Source organism: Medicago sativa, chromosome 6 (assembly GCF_051527215.1).
Source record: "Medicago sativa cultivar Bolivia chromosome 6, Bolivia_mono, whole genome shotgun sequence".
Lineage (NCBI taxonomy): Eukaryota > Viridiplantae > Streptophyta > Magnoliopsida > Fabales > Fabaceae > Medicago > Medicago sativa.
Genome location: NC_140754.1, coordinates 93,265,064 through 93,286,209, shown reverse-complemented (window position 1 = coordinate 93,286,209; position 21,146 = coordinate 93,265,064). Strand labels below are relative to the sequence as shown.

General features: G+C 31.8%; 1 protein-coding gene and 1 long non-coding RNA gene across 3 annotated transcripts; both read right to left on the bottom strand.

The window, feature by feature from the left end:
* Positions 1-13,637: 13,637 nt before the first annotated feature.
* LOC146918315 (uncharacterized) lies at positions 13,638-16,150 on the bottom strand. 2 transcript variants are annotated; one of them, XR_015016154.1, is made up of 3 exons: positions 15,901-15,989; positions 15,758-15,795; positions 13,638-13,792 (listed from the first exon to the last, which is right to left on the bottom strand). It is a non-coding gene; the product is annotated as an uncharacterized LOC146918315 (long non-coding RNA). The 2 variants fall into 2 exon arrangements; XR_015016155.1 differs by lacking the exon at positions 13,638-13,792 and adding an exon at positions 14,254-14,689 and having other exon boundaries at positions 15,901-16,150.
* A 2,637-nt stretch (positions 16,151-18,787) lies between these two features.
* Positions 18,788-20,658, bottom strand: LOC146918314 (protein PLANT CADMIUM RESISTANCE 7-like). The gene is made up of 4 exons (XM_085719961.1): positions 20,503-20,658; positions 19,793-19,864; positions 19,466-19,675; positions 18,788-19,154 (listed from the first exon to the last, which is right to left on the bottom strand). The coding sequence occupies exons 1-4, from the start codon at positions 20,594-20,596 to the stop codon at positions 19,081-19,083; spliced, it is 450 nt and encodes a 149-aa protein (XP_085576087.1). The 5' UTR covers positions 20,597-20,658; the 3' UTR covers positions 18,788-19,080.
* Positions 20,659-21,146: the final 488 nt, after the last annotated feature.

The window sequence follows — 21,146 nt, the reverse complement described above, 5'->3', positions numbered from 1 at the left end:
TGCTTGTTTTTATCTTGAATCGATTTTCATTGGTTTGCCTTGAATTGCATTACTTGGATAAGATTCTTGTGTCATACTTATTGAAGTCTTCATTGGAAGCATGAACTTTGTTTTGAAGTGGAGTGTCACAGTACCCCACTCTGCTGATTGCCTTTATTCATGGCCTTAGTGTATCTCGCTGGGCAAAATAAAGTGCAGATCAGAATGACACTTACATTAAAATATGATAATTATCTTAAAACTAATTAATACTGTTCTTTCTAATTGTTCATTTTTTACAATGTATGGCTGTTGGTTAAATAATAAATAGTCTACCAATAAATGCATTTAGAAGATGACAGGGAGATGAATATAATCATGGGACACTCCAATACTGTCCTTAATTTTCTGTTGTAAGCCTGTAATGCTTCATGATATTCGTTGCTCATAAAACTACCGGCACCATTGAATACCGTGACAAAAGAACTGATATTGGAAGTTGATATAGCCCTTCAGATGCAACTCTGCAAGACATAGAATGCATCGTTCATCATAGAACTGATGAGGCTATCAGTGTTGCGTTCATCAATCCTTATATCGGTCATAACATTCTCAATCATGAAAAATCCCATCAGAATGACATAAAACCCTGTCAAATCCTGCACAACTTTGTTGAAGCTACCACTCATAAAAACCGTGGTAGCACGAGGGAGCATTTCAGGGTAAACAGAAGTGAGGCCTTTGATCTTCAAAATCGTGAATTCAATATAATCCTCACCCAGTTGCATGAGCAATAAAATCTCTTCCAAGTGAAACCTCTCTTGAATCAGGTCCAATGGATTCTCCATCAACAGCATCCATCAATTTCAGATGATGGCTTAGCAAATTGTTGTTCAATATAATATAACAAAACCCTTTGAAACACATTCCTCTTGAAGCTCACTTATTGCATACAATATCATCCTCACCACATAAACAGCTCAAAATTTGACTGTTCTCTTCAATAGCCAACACAATGTTCTTATACAAAGAAGTTCAACATGCACAAATTCTAACAATAAGCAAAGATTAACCAACAAGTTCATCATATATAACATCTCACATCATATCTACAGCATTGTATACATAACAATTAACAACAGACCTAATGATGCAATTAATTGACAGTTTACACTTAACAGATTTTTTAGAACCACTACCTAGCAGAATTATTTATTGATTCTTCAAAAAATATAAAAATGCAACAAAAAGGAAATGCAAAAAAAGAAATATATATATATAAAAATGTAACGATATTTTTTTTCTTTCAAAATCGAGTTCCCTCTTACTCTAACAAAAGCAAAATGAACTAAAATCATTGATCCAATTTTATAGAGAATTTTGATTTCGATTAACATTGATTTTAGTTTTACTTCCTAGACCTTATTATTATTATTTTTGTTTTTCTTCCTAGAACTTCTTTTATTTTTGGAATTCGAAAATACAAAACGACCACCGAATAGATTACCGGTTGAGTCACGACCGCGACAATGATCAAAGTTGTGTAAGTAACACTATCAACCACGACGCCTCCACGATAAAACAACTCGGTTCATTGTTGCTGGTTTACTATTGTGTTGCGTAAATAGAAAACCGTTTAAGAACTACACCCTTAAGTTGAAGGGAGAAGAAAAAGTATAGATAACGAAGAAGCCTTTTTTGTTGTAGTGAATGAACTAGGGGAATCTCTATTTATAGAACGATTTTGCAACTTATCCGTGAGAAACTTGGGGAACACACATGACGAAAACCTTGTTAACTAAGCAAAATGATTCAAAGAAACTTGGGGGCCAAAAGGACGCGCATGGATATGACCGCAAGGAAACGAGAAAATTACCTTAACCGGATGGAGCGCATGGATATGACCGCAAGGAAACGAGAAAATTACTGAACCGAGATGGAGCGGATAAACACGGGAAAAAATGTGTCCATTAAGAAACACGTTTTCAAATAATGTTAAAATGAATTAATCAATTTAACATTTTCGGGTAATAAATATACTTCCTCCATAACAAAATATAAACAAAAATGAGTCAAAGAAAGTTGATGTATTTGAACCAATTTTTGAACCAAATACATCAATTTTGTTTGACTCACTGTTGCTTATATTTTGTAAGAGATGGAGCATGTATATCATAACATTACAGGTCGTACACTAATCATCTATCTATCTTCGTCTCTCCTCATTAAAAATGCAAAATTATCTTTTGCTACTTATATCTTGACTTTTGGTGTTAAAAAAATTGAAATTTAATTTATCCTATGTTAAAAAAAAATCTAAATTTTTGTGGAGGAATATTTTATAGTGTTTTAAATATGACTGCAAAATTATTATTCTAAAAGTAGGAAAATATGTCATATGTTAATTAAGAAAACAATTTTTTATTATCAATTTAGAAAGGAAAAAAAGCATTTTTTTTGTGGTGTCGGGGTTAGAACCACAGACCTTGCCCTTGCATATATTATGCATTGTCCTTACCAACCGAGCTAAGCTCACATGGACAAAATAAAAAAAAACTTAATACCGAACCAGTATTATAACAAATATAATATGATATTTTGTCAAAAAAAATATGATATGATATTTACATGATTCAATATCAAATCCAATAGTGTGAGACATCTTGAAGTAGAGTGGCAATGAACCGAACCAACTCGAAAATAACTCGATACTCGATTCGATAAATGATTCGTTGAACTTGGTTCATGAACCAAATGAGCCGAACTTGAGTTGAAAATTAAGCTCGTTAAATAAATGAGTTGAACTTGAACTAAGTATGGTTCGACTCGTTTGGTTCATGAACCGGCTCGATAATGTGTAATTTATTACAAGCTTCTTTTAATAATTATATACTTTTTTCATAGAAATTATTACTAATTAAATATCAACGACAATTTTAATAATAGAGAGAGAGGAAAAAAGGTTTAATACCTTATGAATGCTTTTACACAAGCATGTGCAAAAAATAGTCCCACATCGGGGAGGTTTGGAAATATCGGAGATGAGGAATTTGTATATAAAAGCGCGATGCATAGCAACTATGTTGTATACTAGTAAATAGCTAATGGTCTTGACTCTTGAGACCAAATGCTTGATAGTTTTATTTAAATTATTTAGTTTTTTTAAAAGGTCGGAGACCTATATATACATTTTTGACAAAAAAAAGTTTTTTTTTATAAATAAAAGTTTTTGAAATATGTAATTTTGAGCAAACGAGTTGAACCTAACGAGCCGAACCGAGTTGTTCGTGAACTTTAAACGAGCCGAACTCGAGCTTAAAAAAAGGTTCGTTTCGAACTCGAGTCGAGTTTCGAGCCGAACCAATTCTTATCGAGTCGAGTCGAGCTTAGACGAGTTCGACTCGACTCGACTCATTTCCAGCCCTACCTTGAAGTTTAGAAATAATACCATACTATAGTTTCCGCTCGATGTGAGACTATTTTGAGTCTTTTCTTACTCTATAGCTTCCGCTCGATGTGGGACTATTTTGAGTCTTTTCTTACTCTATGATTTACAAGAAGAAACGTAAAAGAATATAATTCAAGAGCAGACCATAACCTTCTCTTTGGTTTATTTGGAAATTTTACCCCATACCCCAACAACTATACCCTCACCCCAACATTTTACTTGAATTGTCTATTTTACCCTCTTATATAAAGTTAAAAACACTAATTTTTTCTGAAATTTCTTCAAAAGTTTACTGCTCACCCTGTCCCATTCTAATTTTTCCGGAAAGCATCAAATCAAAGATAATCTCCACCATTTTACGATAGTGAGTATTCTGATTAACAATGTTCGCATACTGTTTCGGAATCTGGATGTCTGTTTCGGAACACGTGTTTTTAGATTTCCGGATTCACTGTATTATTTTGTTTTCCGGTAATTATTTGTTTTTCCTTCATGCCTAAAATCGATTAAAAGAACTAAAGAACACATCAACCCATAGACGACGAGTACTATTGCATTTTTTGAAACTTGAATCCTTTTTCAGTTAAGTTATTCCTAAAATCAATTCTAAGGAGTCAAATATAGGGTTTATGGCAATGAAGATTTTAAACAATGATTTAACAACTTTACGGAATTATTTTTCATTGTCGGAAAACAAAAATTTTATATTGAAAATGATCAAGATAGGCTTTGGGAAAATACATATCTCCACTGCTGTGTGGGGGTGAATTCATCTGCATCTGGTGAAGAAAAAAAATGTGTAAAAAGTTAGAAGACAATAAGGATAATATTGGAATTTTTGATAATTTGTAGGGGTGAGAGTATAGATGTAGAGGTATATGGTAAAATTTCCCGTTTATTTTGATGATATTTGTTTTGCTTTCACTTTCTCCCATCTTTGGATTTTTTCACTTGGTTTTTTTTTTTTTTTAAGAGGAGAGTTGGTTAACTTTGTAATGATTCAGATTATGACATTTGAGATATGACCTTTTTTGGATACATTTGGGAGCAATGTATCTTGGTAAATAATATATCTTTGTTCTACTATTCAAATACTCTCTATTGCCTGCTAATTTGTGTCAGTTGATGTATAAATCTTCTTGCCAAAAGTAATCTATAAGCACCACATCTACTACTCCTTCCGTCTCACAATTATTGTCTGTCTCACAATTATTGTCTCTTTAACATTTTTTCTTTTTTTCAAAATAATTATCACTTTACAATACCAATACAGCATTTATTATTTTTTCTCACTACTATACTCTAATTTATTGAATTTCATCCAACTTAACTATTCCACTAATTACAATTAATAAGGGTGTTTTGGTAAATGCAACTAATTTTACCATCGAAATCAACACAATTAATCATTTTCTTAATAATCCGGCACAAACCTTAAACGACTAATATTGTAAGACGGAGAGAGTATCAATTTCAATCTCATTGATAAAAGAAAATTATACCTTTTCTCTTTCAATGGATTTAGAGAGCAGTTCATACTCAAGTGACCCTTTGTTAAAGAAAATTATACCTTTTCACGTTGCATGTTTGCATCTTGTGGCAATGAAGACAGGTCCAAATGTGTTCACTAAAAAAATGATTGTTTCTAGTTCAAATAACAAGTAATGAGATTCATCTATTTTTTATTATATAATTTCATGCCTTGAATCACTAGACTAAACTAATTTGAGAATTATATGTTGCAGTTTATTCAAATGTATGTTTAAGGTTTGTTGTTGACTCGATATATGAATCAAAATAAGTAATGTTTTGAAGGACATTGATGAATTTATAGGCCAATTCATTGATAATATTATCAACTCTACAGATAATGTTTAGTACAAAGACTCCTAAATTAAGCAGTCATTTTACTAGTTTAATTGACAACAGATATTTGTGCAAATAATAAGTATGATAAAACTATATTGTTAACAGAATATAACTTCCTCAAAATGATTAGCCATTCAATCTCAAGAGGCATAAGTAACACAAACTATTATTATTCATGAAAAAACAATTCAGTCCGAAAATAGACACGGGAGGCATTACACTGGATATTCAAATCGTTTTCGCTTACTGACCTAGAACGGCAAAAATTATCCAACTATTTGACAAAGACAAAAAATTAGATTATTCTCATAGAAAGATAAGTCATAACAAATAACAAGGTTTGCAAAACTTCAGCAATGAGCCATGGACCATGTTTGAAAGCACTGTGTTGCATTTTAGCCAACATTTTGATTACATTTTTAATGTTCTCTGTATGCATCTCAGGTTTGAAATGCTTCCTGTTTTTCTCGGATTCTTTTACCAAGGATGCAGCTCCAATAGTAAAATGACAATACTCTGATTGCAAAACCAAAACAATATAATATAGTTAAATTTGTCGTAACTGGTGGTTTAGATAGACGACAGTGGTTAAAAACTTGGACAGACCGCCTTAAGAGCCACCTCAGAGAAATTTATCTTCATTGATTTGAAACATCAACTAAAATACTAAAAAGCAATTCACCAAATGGCAAGTAGGTAATGAAGAACAATGACTGTTTCACACAAGATATTCCATGTGAAGCAAGTATAATGCAGATAGCATCATAACACTAAAACTATTAACAATAAGAATGAAGATGTAATACACTCCTAACCTTTGTTGGAGTTAAACTCAAAAGGGAAAAGGGCATCCTTCATGGTGCACTAAAGTTCTTGCATACGTAGACTCTGGAAAGGGGTCCCACCATTTTGGTGTATTGTATGCAAGCTTACTCGTTTTTTACACAAGAGGTTGTTTCCCGAACTTGAACTCGTTGTGAAGACTTATTGTACCACAAAAGATCGTTACACCCAAGGTATAACAAAAAGTGATGATCCTTTCTATAGTGACTTCAAGACTAAATCAGTCTCTATTGGCATATGAAATATGAGCATTAAGCAATAAGCAGGCATGTATTCAGTTCACCAAGTGAAATCCTCAACACATTGACAAATTTCATTGTCAATTATATAAAACTAGAAAGTACCTCATCACAATATTGTTCTACAATTTCATATTTCAACTTCAGAACATATTCACTACTAACATCCTGTCTTTTGCACACAAACACCACCCATATAACATCTTACATTATATACACAAACAAACTTCCCATATTAAAGGGCATTGGAGCATAGTATACATTTCTTTACAAAATTATTTATTGATTCGAAAAAAATATAAAAATGCATGAAAAAGGAAAAGGAAATGCAAAAAATTATATAAAAATGAAGTAAATAAAATTATTCTTTTCCAAAAAGGAATTCCCTCTTACTCCAACAAAAGTAAATCGAAACAAAATGAACTAAAAATCATTGATCCAACTTTTATTAGAATATTTAAGTATTAGGAGAAAAAGAGATAAAAGAGCTTAATAGCTCAAATGAAAGTAAAATTTATAGAAAATTATACTGATCAAAAGATGGTGATTTGAGTACATGGAAGTCTTACTAATTGAGTAACAACTTTAATCGATTCCGTCTCAAAAAAGAAAAAAATTTACGTAGAATTTTGACTCCGATCATTTGAGAATGCTAGCAAAACACATTTTAAGTTTTTTTTTTTTGTGGTGGCCAGGGTTTGAACCACGGACCTTGCATATTTTATGCATTGTCCATACCAACCGAGTTAAGTTCACGATGACAAACACATTTTAAGTTTAAACCAACACTTTTCAATATATTCTCTTTGATTTGTTAAAATATACATGGATCCCACCAAATCATATGGGTCCCATATAAATTTTGTGTGGCTCATGTGAATTTTGGACCATCAAAAGAAGTATCGTTCCACACCCTTAACATATTGTGGACCATCAAAAGTATCGTTCTGCACCCTTAACATATTTGTGAACTATCACTACATTTTAATGTTATGCTTATAAATCACTTTGCCTAATTTTTAGCCTCGTGTTTGGGGGTTGTGGACCATCATATGATATATAGTTCTATACCCCTATCCTAAATAAGGGAGATCCTTTGATGGCTTAGGGAAACCATGTACCTCACATATGGGCGAGCAATAACTTCTTGGCGGTTTAGGCAAAGGGTGGTTTCTATTAGTATAAAAGGAAAGGTTGGCTTCAAGAAGGAGGATAACTTTTCACATAACACAAAAACATCACCACCCTTACCGGAACAACACCGGTGGGGGTGGAAACGATTGTACTTCTAGCAAGTACAAATTTTAGCGATTAAAGAGAGTGTTGAAAAGTGTATGTTTAAATTTGTGTTGCTAACATTCCTCTTTTTATTTTGTTGTCAAGTAGCCTATTTGCTACAAAATTACCTTTTAAAATGAGTAAGTGGGGTGTCCACGGTTCGAACCCCAACTCGTGCATATATTATACAATGTTCTGCTAAGCGAGTTAAGCTCACAATGACCTTTTTTATTTTTTGTTAATGGTGGAACACATGGTACATACATTTTATGATAACGAAGAGAAATCATATAGGAATAAAAAGGTAAACAAACAGATGGAATTGGGAAAATGAATGGTAAAGGAATGCGTCATACTCACCTCTAATCCAAGAAGGAATTATCGGCTAAGAGGAATCACCACAATAGTAAGGAAGTCATCGATAACATTCGGTGAATAAGTTCTAATCCAAGAACTCAGAGAGACACTCTCACACATACACAAAGCTATGCTATTATCAAAATTCTACTCATCTTTCATTAAAGGATTGTGACTTCCTTAAAAAGTTGAATGTCATGCTGAATTTACAAGGAATGTAAATAGAAAGATCATGATAATTCAGTCAATAATTCTACAATAATGCTTAGGTTGAAAAGAAAGGTAACAAAATGAATGAAAATATTTCATTCTTCAAAAATCTGAATAATAGCACTTCAATGCTATTTTATGGGTGCAGCTCCATTCCCATCCTTTTCTTGTAAAACTTGTGCCAATTTCTCTTATTCTTGAATATTACATGATTCCTTGCTTCTGCTATCTTTTTAATCACGTACTCCACTCCAGCCCATTTTAAGCCAAGAAACAGGCGGAATTTGATCTTGAGTCAAACATACAAAATGTAGATAATTTTGTAAGCTTTCCAATGAATTGAGGATCACCTCAATAGGACATCTGAACACCAAATATAGCGAAAAAAGAAAGACATATAATGACCTGCCAAAACAACAATTTGAACTAAAACCGATTCGGTTCTTTTATTCCATAATGACTTTATTATACTTGCCAAGGGAGAACACGTTAGGATTACATCATTCTCTCCCTCTTCAAGAGAATTCGACCTCGAATTCATAGCTTGAATACCTTCGGGCTAAAAAATAATTTTATAGAACTCATCACATATAACTTCCAATTTAGAGAACTCTTCATTCTGATTGGAAGAATTTGTGAACATAATCATCTTTCCAAAGCTCATAATTTCCTTCCACTTGAGAAAAAAGTTCTTCATTGACTTTGTTTCCTTCTTGACATAAAAAAAAAATGTTAAAAGATTTAAAAATGTTAGAAGAATTCGAACACTTAACCACACATATCAACTTAGAGGAAGGTACTAGGGTAATAATAGGCCAAAACATTCCAATATTTTTCTCTTCCTTCTTTTTTTTTCACTTCTTTTTCCTCTACTTCTTTTTCATTACACCCTTTTCTCTCTAATTCTTGTCTCTCGTAATTTATTCCCCCTCTATTTTTTTCCCTTCACTTTCTTTCATTTTCTTTTCTTTCCACTTCTATCTCTTTTTTTTCCTTTTTTCTTTCTCACTCTCTTTTTCTTTTTTCTTCAATTCATTTTTCTTTTCACTTTCTATATTTTCTTTCTCTTTTTATATCTCTTTTTTCTTTCTCTCTTCTTCACTCTCCTTTTCTTTTTTCTTCAATTCCTCTTTCTTTTGATTTTCTATCTTTTCCACCTTCTTTCGTTGTATTTATCTAAGATAATAAGAAGGTACATAGCGCCTCCTCATTATTCTTTTCATTTTCTCCTAAGATTCAATGAGTGGCTCTCCATACCTCCTTCTTTCCTTGATGGTTTGATTCCACTAACCCAATGCATAATTTATGAATTCAAGCGCTGCAACCTGTACTTTTTAAATATTAGAGTAAGTGTGACATTCAAAAAATTGTTCAATTTTTCCCACTCCAAATTGATATGCAAAAGGGTCTCTTTTCCCATGAAAGGATGAAAATTTATTTTTTGTCACTTAATCTTTCCTCCCTCCTTCTTCTCCTCATATCCTCCCCATTACTACCTCTATAAGAAGGATTTGGTATTCTTTCAACATCTCCAAACCTTCTCTTAATATGCTCGGCTTCATCTTTCAATAATTTCTTAAAATCTTCAACTAAAACTTGCATTTCTCTTTCCATTTTTTTTAAACTTTTTTTCCTCAAAAATCAAAGATAAGTAAATGAAGAAAATAAATGATAACAATGAAAAAGGATTTCAAAATTGGAACAAAAACTTGTCTTAAACGAAAGTGTGCTCTGATACCACTTGATAATGAACATAAATGTATAGGAATAAAAAGGTAAACAAAAAGATGGAATTGGGAAAAGGAATGGTAAAGGAATGTGTCATACTCGCTTCTAATCCAAGAAGGAATGATTAGCTAAGAGAAATCGCTACAATAGTAAGGAATTCATCAATAAGATTCGATGAACAAGTTCTAATCCAAGAACTCGAGAGAGAGACACTCTCACACATACACAAAGGTATATCATTATCAAATTTCTATTTATCTTTAATTCAAGGATTGCGACTTCCTTATAAAGATGAATGTCATGGTGTATTTACAAGGAATGTAAATTGAAAGATCATAATATTTCAGCTAATAATTCTACAATAATTCCTAGGCTTAAAAGAAAGGTAACAAAATGTTAATTTATCCTTTAAAAATATGAATAATAGAACTTCAATGCTATTTTATGGTGCAGCTCTATTCCCATCCTTTCCTTGTAAAACTTGTGCCAATTTCTCTTCTTGAATATTTCATGATTCCTTGCTTCGGCTATTTTTTTAATCATGTCCTCAACTCCAGTCCATTTTAAGCCATCAAACAGGCAGAATTTTCTCTTGAATCAAACATACGAAATATAGATAATTTTGTAAGATTTCCATAATGACTGCGAAAATAACATTTTGAACCAAATTGATAGAGTACATCGATACAACGAAAATTCGCTAAAAATAAAAAGGATGAATCTATGAACAAACTCACAACATCCATGTTAATAGCATAAAACGACAAAGTACCGAAGTCTACACATATGACTATATTTAAGTCTACGAGATACCAATGTCTCCGGATCGGCAACGTTGACGACTCCAAAGTCATTGATTTGATCTCGCACCGGATCGAAAACCGATGCGACAATCCGAATCGAACAAATACTTGAACGAAACAATTAGAAAGACAAACAACGTCGCACAAAGACGACGAACAAAACAATGTCACACTAAGACCACAAAATCACGAAAGAAAAACAAAATAGATGCAAAAATCACTTATTTCAATAAAAGGGAAATAAAAAAACGAGTTAGAGGGGTGATTTTGAGTCGAAAATTGACCCTAAAATCACCCCTCTTTGGTGGATGAAGATAAGAAGCTTAGGGTTTTAATGACGTCTCAAGACAAGGCGATAGAGTTTAAACTTTTTTCTCAAACTCTTTTTCAGTGGTCCCTTGTACCTTTTATTACACTTGAATTAAAATAAAATAATAAAATGGGGCTACAAGCCCATGAGTCACGCCTTGGTCATGTAGTTGTATGGTAAGTATAAACTTTGGCTCTTTTCCTTGCATAATTGGTCTACACCTTCCATTGACTTTGTCATTAATTAGACTAGAACGTCATTGACTCTCCTAGCATTTGCCGTTGTCATAGGACCTTCTAAGCTTTGTATTGTATCTTTTATATCTTGATGGCTTGTGTCTTCCCCATAAGCTCAAACTATTGTCGCTGTAAATAGTACATGAACAATTGTGCCCAGGTTTTTAATATTCTTGAGACTGCAAGATTTGAATCCCTTCCAATCAGGGATTCTCTGCATTCATGTATTCATGATATCAATGGTCGTTTGACCAAGATCAAACAATCTATATTCAAGCTTTTTTTTTAATTATAAAACAACTTACTCTTCAGTTTTTGGAATCGACTATTCTTAACAAAGCAGCTACCAATGTCACAAATGTGTGAATACATAGTCCCGTTGGTGCAGGGAATCTCGACTATTCTTAACAAAGCAGCTACCAATGTCACAAATGTGTGAATACATAGTCCCGTTGGTGCAGGGAATCTCGTGATTAAATGGAGGACTTATAAATTATATTTAATTTCAATTTTATCTATTATATATGATCGCAACCACGTTATATTTTATAGCATAGATTCAGATTTTTTTAAAATTGCACACACATTTCAATTTTTAGTATATTTAAATGATTACAAAAATAATAATAATTAATAAAGAAAATGATTTTACACTAATAACTATGGAAATAAAATTTAACAGAAACAAATTTGACATAGAAAAATTGATTAATTAAAATTATAAAAAAAAGCTGATCATGCGAATGAAAGTAAATAAAAATTGATTAATGAAAAAAATTATAAAAAAGTTGATCACGCGAATGAAAGTCAAAGTAGTAGTAGGTAAGGTAAAAGCAGAACAGAAGAAAAGGAAGGTGTGTGAAACCAAAACCACATTATTATATTGACCAACTGATGCTTCACACAGCCTCTTGTTCAAGACAATGCAAAAAGGAACCTTCAATGATTTTAAACTATATGATGTTACTTCTTTGGGTCGATGTGGGACTTTTCAAGTGCCCCACTTCTTAGTATTTGTATTGGCCATAGCACTTTTCCATATAAAATTATATTGGCCATAGAAAAAAATCTATAAACTCGTGACAACATATTGTTTTCAAACAAATTTATTTTGATCTTATAAACATAAAGGTGATGGCTAACTAATTCTAAATGGGAATTTAACCATGATCATGAAACCACATATTTGAGTTTGATAGTTTTGAGTTTTGAATATTATGATTCTTGGGACTCTATGGAAAAGGCATATATGAAAAAAGGAGTAATTTTGGACACAATGATTTTGGACATGATTTGTTAAACCAAATAAATGAAATAAGAAATTGGTGCAAAGATTAGAAAAAAAGGCGCTAGAGTGTTTTCTAATCCAAGAAGGAATGATAAGTTAAATGTAGAGGATCACCACAAGAAATTTGGTTTGTAAATAAGACCAAAACTTGATCTAATCTAGCATCAAAAGAGCAATTCTCGCAATTACCTGAAGTGTTAACATTCAACAAAATTATTCTGATTTTTCTCCAAGGATCGTAACTTCCTTATATAGGTGAATGTCACACTGAATTTACAAATAATATAAATAAAAATAGTTCAACCAATTATTCTACAATAATGCCTAGGGTGAAAAGAAAGGTAACAATTAATGAAAATTATTGTAGGATGGTAGGCTTGAATGAGGGGCATCTGTAGTTGAATTCCTTGTTGATTACACACACAAAAAATATCGCTACAATGCTTTGGAAGTTTTCAAATTGACTTCACACACAAAAAATAAAAATAAGTGTTTTTAGGCCAAAATTGGATAAAACTGGTCCCTTGTACCTTTTATTACACTTGAATTACAATAAAATAATAAAATGGGGATGCAAGCCCATGAGTCACGCCTTGGTCATGTACTTGTATGATAAGTATAAACTTTGGCTCCTTTCCTTACACTTGGTCTACACCTTCCATTGATTTTGTCATGAATTGGACTAGAGTGTCATTGACTCTCCTAGCATTTGCCCTTGTCATAGGACCTTCTAAGCTTTGTATTGTATCTATTATGTCTCGATGGCTTGTGTCTTCCCCATAAGCTCAAACTATTGTCGCACATGAACAACTGGGCCCAGGTTTTTAATATCCTTGCGACTAGAAGATTCGAATCCCTTCCAATCATGGATTCTCTGCATTCATGTATTCACAATATCAATGGTCTTTTGATCAAGATCAAACAATCTATCTATATTCAAGCTTTTGTAAATTATAAAACAACTTGTTCGTGAAACTTAACTTCAGTTGATATGAATAATACATAATATATGCGAGGTCAGGGTTCAAACCCCGACCACTACCAAAAAAATTATAAAACAACTTAAAATCTTCAGTTTTTGGTGTCGACTATTCTTGACAAAGCGACTACCGATGTCACAAATGTGTGAATACATAGTTCCATGGTGCAGGGAATCTCGTGACTCAATGGAGGACTTCTAAATCATATTTAATTTCAAGTTTACCTATTATATATGATCGCAACCACGTTATATTTTATAACATAGATTCAGATTTTTTAAAAATTGCACCCACACATTTCAATTTTTAGTATATTTAAATGATTACAAAAATAATAATATTTAATAAAGAAAACAATTTTACACTAATAACTATGGAAATGAAATTAAAAAGAAATAAATTTGACATAGAAAAAATGATTAATTAAAATTATAAAAAAGATGATCATGCGAATGAAAGTAATTAAAATTATAAAAAATGATTAATTAAAATTATAAAAAAGTTGATCACGCGAATGAAAGTAATCATAGGTTCTATTAATAAAAACTCGAAAAAAAGTTGATCACGCGAATGAAAAAGTAATCATAGGTTCTATTAATAAAAACTCGAACAAGGTGGACTCGTGAAACAACAAATCATAGGTTCTATTTCTATTAATAAAAACTCGAACAAGGTGGACTCGTGAAACAACAATATACTGAACAATTGATGCTTCACAAAACCTCTTGATCAAGTCAATGTACAAAGGAACCTTTGTTGATTTTAAACAATATGATACTACTTCTTTATGTCGATGTGGGACTTTTCCATTTCTTAGTTGCCCGAGGGTTATGACAGTTTCACAAATGAAGGTTTTGTATTGGCCATAGCACTTTGTCATATAAAATTATACTCCCTCCGATCAAATTTATAAGCAACTTTTACTTTTTTAAATTTATTAAATAGCGATGTATTTGCACTATATTATAATTCAACTATATCGGTTATTTAATGAATCTAAAAAACAAAAGTTGCTTATAAATGTAACCGAAAGAAGTAGAATCTCCATCACAATTCACAAAGGCAACTAAGACTTTCCAATTCTGCTAGGCACTCCAGGTAAGCAGGTGTCTATCCTCATACTGCATTTGGTAAGTGCTAATTATTCAATCATAGTGATCGCTTATAATATTTTGCTAGCACAATTTTAAGTGCAAAAATAGTTCCTAGTGGTCTTGCTTCATTATCTTTCCTCTACTCTATTATCCACACAATTGCAACTCAATATGTGTTGAGGTTGCAATCTATCATACAATTTTTTTTGTCGATGTGGGACTTTATTAAGTGCTCCTTTTCTTGGCTTTTTAAGGTTTAGAAGAATAAACATAAAAAATTATACAGCAAACACTTATCCAACGTAATGACAAATAATCTGTAAATATCCATCAGATTGTAGAATTGGTAGCTGAGGGATGCAATGGCAGTGATGGTGGTAACTGGTAAAGCTTCTCCAAGTTGCATATGTCTATGTGAAGAGGTTTGCCTGCCTTTCTTTTTATATAAAAGAAAGTTTTGATGAGTGATTTGTAAAATACCAAATATTACTGAGGTTGGATTTTGAAACATGGAGGCCTTTTTTTAGGTGACTAATCTAGCTACATGGCAAGTTTATATAGAAGTTGGCTCATGGGGTTGGTGAATGATTAAATACCATGTCATGATTTAAATTTTAAATAGTGAAGGGTTCACTCTGATGTTTGGGTGTGTGCAACATGGCAAGACCATTAACTTGAAGGCGTGGATGGCAAGTAAGATTTGTTGTCTTCCTTTTGTCTTTGCATCTGTCTATTTATGCAAAATAGGAATTGAATATGACCACCTAAGATAAACTTATATATTATTTATCCATACATTAATTAACATGAAAATCCAATGAGACAAAGCTTGGTGAAGGAAAATAGAATGTAGATCATACAAATACAATTAAATTGAAATGTCAGAGAAACATAAATCAAACTTTCAAGCAAATTATAAAATTAAAAACACTATGATAGATAAATAATATGCTCAAATAAACTTTTGCCCTCTAAAATTTCTCAGTTGTTCGATTTTGACCTCGTAGTTTCAATTACGTGATTATGGCCCATCATGTTTAACCAAAAATACTCACAAAAATGATCAATACACTTTATAACTAAAGGTGTTATCACCTTTGGACAATCATCTTTAGAATCGCATGGAATGTTAGCTGCATTTTCAAAATTAGAAAGAAAAGAAAGTTATTAAAATGTGACCAAATATTGCGTATAAGATAAAATTAGAAAAATTGAAAATGGTATAAAAAATGGTATACTTATTTCCGCCTTTTTAACAAGAAATAGAGAAAGAAGGATGATCAAAACATAAACCATCATTAGATATTGAGCCATATTTATTTTTCCCTGCTTTGAATATAATAAAGAGATTTTTTTATCGTTTTACTTGTAGAAATTTCATACTATGTTAACTTCAATTAAATAGTTTTTAGCACTTCGAATTTGCAAGAAGCAATTTAAAAAATAGTGATTATTGTATACGTCTTTAATCAATATGTCACATGTATCCCTTCAGCTCACTCAATTCATCACTAAACTTTAGTAAATATATCACATAGACTTGTTGATATTCAGCAAGGTTCATTATTATTTTTTTTAATAATCTTGATTATATATTTTAGCCTTTTGTAAAGGATAGTAAAGAATTATGAAAAAAAATTGATATATAAATAACGCTTCTAAGAGGTGACAACACATTTTTTATAAAGATACTATTAGGCTATCTTTCTTACAACATTTTATATTAAAGTTATGTACTCTATCAATTTGAATGAATGAATATCATATAGTTTTTGTGTAAAAAGTATATTCGACGTGAAAGTTGTATGAATTGAATAAATGTTGTGTTATCATGTACAAGAAATCAATAAGAGTTAAATGGAAAAAAATTATATATGAGGTGTAATATTGTTACTGTATCCCCATAAATGAAAAAAAAAAAAAAATCTAAACTTAGATTCAAAAAGTTTTATTTGTTTAGGTCGAGTTATTTTGTAAAACTAATCTTAGTATTTTAAGTCATGTATGATTTATTCAAAAAAAAAAAAAAAAAAAAATCATGTATGATGTATCTATAAAAAGAACTATACTTATTTTGAACTTGTCAATAAGTGAGTGAGTGTGCTTTGGTTTGTAAGCAATCAAAGTAGATACTATGATAGACAGATACATTGGCAGTCAGCTGTCAACTTGATAATTTCAAATGCTTGTAGCTCTATTTCTGAATTAGTTACTTGCTGCGCAAGTAATCTACTTGATAGTTATATAGTGTGATAGCTTTTATCATTGTAATTCAGCCCCCAAAAGCTCCCTTGTAATTCAAGAAGTAATTTGGCAAACCCCTTATGTTGAATTGGATTAAGTGTAATATAGATGGTTTTGCATTTGGCACTCCACCTATAAATGCTTGTGGAGGTATTTTAAGGAACAATGAATCTCATTGTTTAGTTTGCTTTGTTCATAATTTGAGTGAAGGATCGTCTTTATTTGTTGAGCAGACAGGAACTATGTTGTCCATTGAAATAGCTAGAGACAAAGGATGGAGCAACCTTTGGCTGGAGATAGATCCAACATTAGTTCTGCTTGCTTTCCAGTTTGGTTCTATGGTGCCTTGGAATATTCGAAACTGATCGAGTAATTGTGTAACTATTACAAGACACATGGTTTTATCTGGATGGATGATGTTCCTTATCAAGCTAGAGAAGATTTTAGGCCGGTTTCACTTTGCGATGTGGTTTACAAAATCATACATAAGGTTCTTGCAAACAAACTCAAACCTCTAATTTCTAAGTGTATTTCTCAAGAGCAATCGGCATTTGTAGAAAATCACTCCATCATAGATAATCTAATGGCTTCCCATGAGATTAGTGACCATATGAAGTCTAATAGGAAAGAAAAGGTGGGAGAGGTTGCATTGAAAATTGATATAAGCATGGCTTATGATAGAGTTGAACGGGAATATGTGAAGAAAGTTATGCGAAGAGTGGAGTCCCATGATAGAAGGGTAAATTGGATGACTACGTGCATGCAGAATGTAAGTTATGAAGTGCTTGTTAATGGAGAGATAGTGAGACCAAATTACCCCCAAATAGAGGTCTCGGGCAAGGTGACCCACTATCACCTTACCTTTTTATAATTTGTGTGGATGGTTTATCTACTTTACTCAGAAAAGGAGAAGCGAAAGGAGATATTCATGGTATTAAGGCGTGTAGAGGAGCTCCACTCCTCATGTGCTTATTATTTGCTGATGATTGTTTCTTATTTTGACGGGCTAATATTACAGGGAGTACAAAACTTAAGGAGATATTACAGATTTATGAAGAAGTTTCTGGTCAAGCCATAAATTTTCAAAAATCAAAATTTGTATGCAGCAAAAACACATTAGAGGCGATCAGAGAGGAGATTTAAAGTATATGTACATGCCATCCATGATAGATAGCGACAAAAGTGCAATGTTCGGTTACTTAAGAGATGGAGTTTGGAAGTAAATACAACAGTGGTATGGAAAGCATTTATCAAAAATAGGACGAGAGGTTGTAATTAAATTAGTGGCACAATCAATTTCAACGTACGTATTGCATGAGCACTTTTTTATTATCAACAATGTTGGGAGAAGAGATACGAGAGGATGATTAATTCTTTTTGGTCGGGATTGAATAGGAGATTCAACCATGAGTATTGCGGAATGTATTTTCTCTTTCCTGTGCAGGTTTCCATCTAACGCGAGCCACAGGCAGCTGAAGGACAGAATGTGCAGCACCAACAGGTACAGCAACAACAATACATACAGAATGTGAATGTGCAGCAACAATAGATACAACAGCAGCCATAGTTTAATGGCAACCATATTTGATGATCAAAGATGGTATGGTATTGGTTTGTGTCTTCCAAATTCTCATGACCATTTTATAACAACATGGTATATGAAGGCATTACTCAAATGACATGGTTTGAATGGTAGAATTCAATTGGTCATTCCTGAAAGTTATGATCTTAACTCCGCACATTCTCAACAGAAATTTATTAGCATTCTTTATAATCCATTAATATAATTTCAAAAATGACTATAAACCAATATAATCAAACAACACTAAATTTGAAACCAAATTTGAAACAATCAAAACCAGTTCTATATACATACACCGGTTCAATACCAATCCAAAGGGTTTCTCTTCATTGATCATCATCAAAATAATTACTCTAATTTTTTTTATTCGATAGCATTCAGCACCATCATCCATCTCAAACACATGAAAAGATCATTAAATATGCGATATTACAAACAAAACAAAACAAAAAAAGACAAATAAGTAATACACAATGAAATAAACAAAGAGCACATGAATTAGAAAACAAATTGAGTTACTCTCAATTACAGCAATAGAAAATAACAAAGGGAAACAACAATATAATGATTTAATCATAGAAAATGAGCAATTCTAGCGAGTCATTCCCATTGCAACTTGAGGAGGCACTTGGATGGTTTTCATTTTCTCCTCATTTGCTTTCCAACCTATATCCATATAAAGTAATTGGACCTTGTGTTAATAATATAAACATTTCTACATTGTTGTTGTGTGTAGATGGAGATTAATGATTTAAATATAGTCCCCAAAATATTATTATTTTGTTTTTAGTCCTTGCGAAAATATTTTGTTTCTATTTCGGGTTTTTCAAATATTTCACGTTTTTCTTTTTGTTTGGCGTTTGTTTTGGTCTTTGCCAAAATTGATCATATTAAAATTGGTAATATTATTTTTGGTCTAAAACAAAAAAAATATAATTATAGAATAAGAAACATATTTAAACCTTGATTATATTTACCTTTTGAGGGGTCGAGTCCACGATTTTTAAGTTCTCTATACTCTTGGCAAATAGCACAAATAGTACAACAATAGTGAACACAAAAATCATTGCATGGTTCTTCTGGTAAATTGAAAAGAGTTCTTAATCCACTTCTAAATCCGTATGAATATACGCATGAAAACCCAGCACAGCCTAGCAAACAAAATAGCAACCGAGCTTTTCTAGCAGCTGAAATAATTTCACCCATTTTTTAATGTAAAAGTTAGTAATAAAAATATTTTTGAGCATCATAATTAATATATATGGAATTTAGAATATTAAAATATTTAATTTTACTCTACTCACATGTTCTTCCTTGGTCTATGATCTCAGCATTCGGACCAAAGGTGCAACCAGGACAGCAACAAGTTAAACAACCTTCATAGTGTTCATGAAGGAGAAAAAAGAAAAATTAATAATATAAAGTATACAAACATTGTATAATATATGTAGGGAACCGAGTCTGAACCTTAGAAACTCAATTTATTAAACTTAAGAGGTGAATTTTTAGTACTATACAACTTGACAAACAAATTAAAAAATTAGAGAAAGAAAGTATATATTCCATCTTTACTAAGAACAAACAAGTAATAGATGTATGTGGAAGTTTCAATTGTGGTGTACAAACTTATAAAAAAGTTTATACAATTGAGTTTCAGTTTTCACTGGCTCATTATGGTCGGAAAAAGTCTCAATATTGATAAAATACATAAAATATAGTTACATATTATCTATCAACGAAATTGTTCACATCAGTCTCAAGATCGATCTTAGAGGATTTAAGTTGAATCTTTATCAATTTGACCTGGCGGCTAATTTTGAAAACAATAGAAAATGCTAAGTAGGGGTTTAATATAAGTTTATTTCTTAGTTCATTAATCATCATGCTCCTCAATTAGAGGTCATCATAGAAAAGCTACAAAATCATATACATGTTAATGTCTAGAAATGAATAAAAATGCAACAATATATAATTTTGTAAGACATTACATGAAGAGTTCATAAAAAGAGCTTACAATTTCCAGGCGCTTCACAGCAACCAAATAAACCTGTTGTCCATTTTCCAGTTGGTGGACCATTAATGGCCGGAATTTGTGCACCATTATACATTCTGAAGATTAATTAGACAGTGACTAGATTAAGATTTAACAAGTCTACGTAACTATGTTCCTACTTCATTAGATAGTTAATTAAGTTGTATATATATAGCAATTGGATAAGCTCCTAAGGTTGCCATTGACATCGTACTATACTTTTCTTTTTTGTCTTTTGTTGATTAACCAAGCTATAGTTTAGTACCACTAATTCATAATGCAAGGCTGGTGTTACAAAGCCAATGGGTCCCAATGTCACATGAAAAGAGAAGACCAAGTTAAAGGAAGCAAACAGCCAAATAATAGTGAATACTAATTCAAATGATGGGCAAGAGGGAAGGCCAAAGAGAGCAATCAAAATGCCTAATGTAACACCCCGAATTTTTAAATAATTAATTAAATTAAATTAAATAGGTGGAGTCTTTATTATGATTATGATAATGATGCACTTTTCTTTAGTACGTATTATTATACTTTCGAAGAAAATAGGGTTTGATGAGTAATGATGTGATATGAGAATTATTATGATGAGGAGAGGAGTTAAATAAAATAATAGAAGTAGGAGG

Bases quoted from the DNA above. Each gene is read 5' to 3' on its own strand.
- LOC146918314 (XM_085719961.1), bottom strand. From the start codon at position 20,596: ATGTATAATGGTGCACAAATTCCGGCCATTAATGGTCCACCAACTGGA. The intron at 19,865-20,502 runs GTAAGCTCTTTT...AACACTATGAAG, and splicing joins CTGTGAAGCGCCTGGAAATT to GTTGTTTAACTTGTTGCTGT. The intron at 19,676-19,792 runs GTGAGTAGAGTA...AAATTATTTCAG, and splicing joins CATAGACCAAGGAAGAACAT to CTGCTAGAAAAGCTCGGTTG.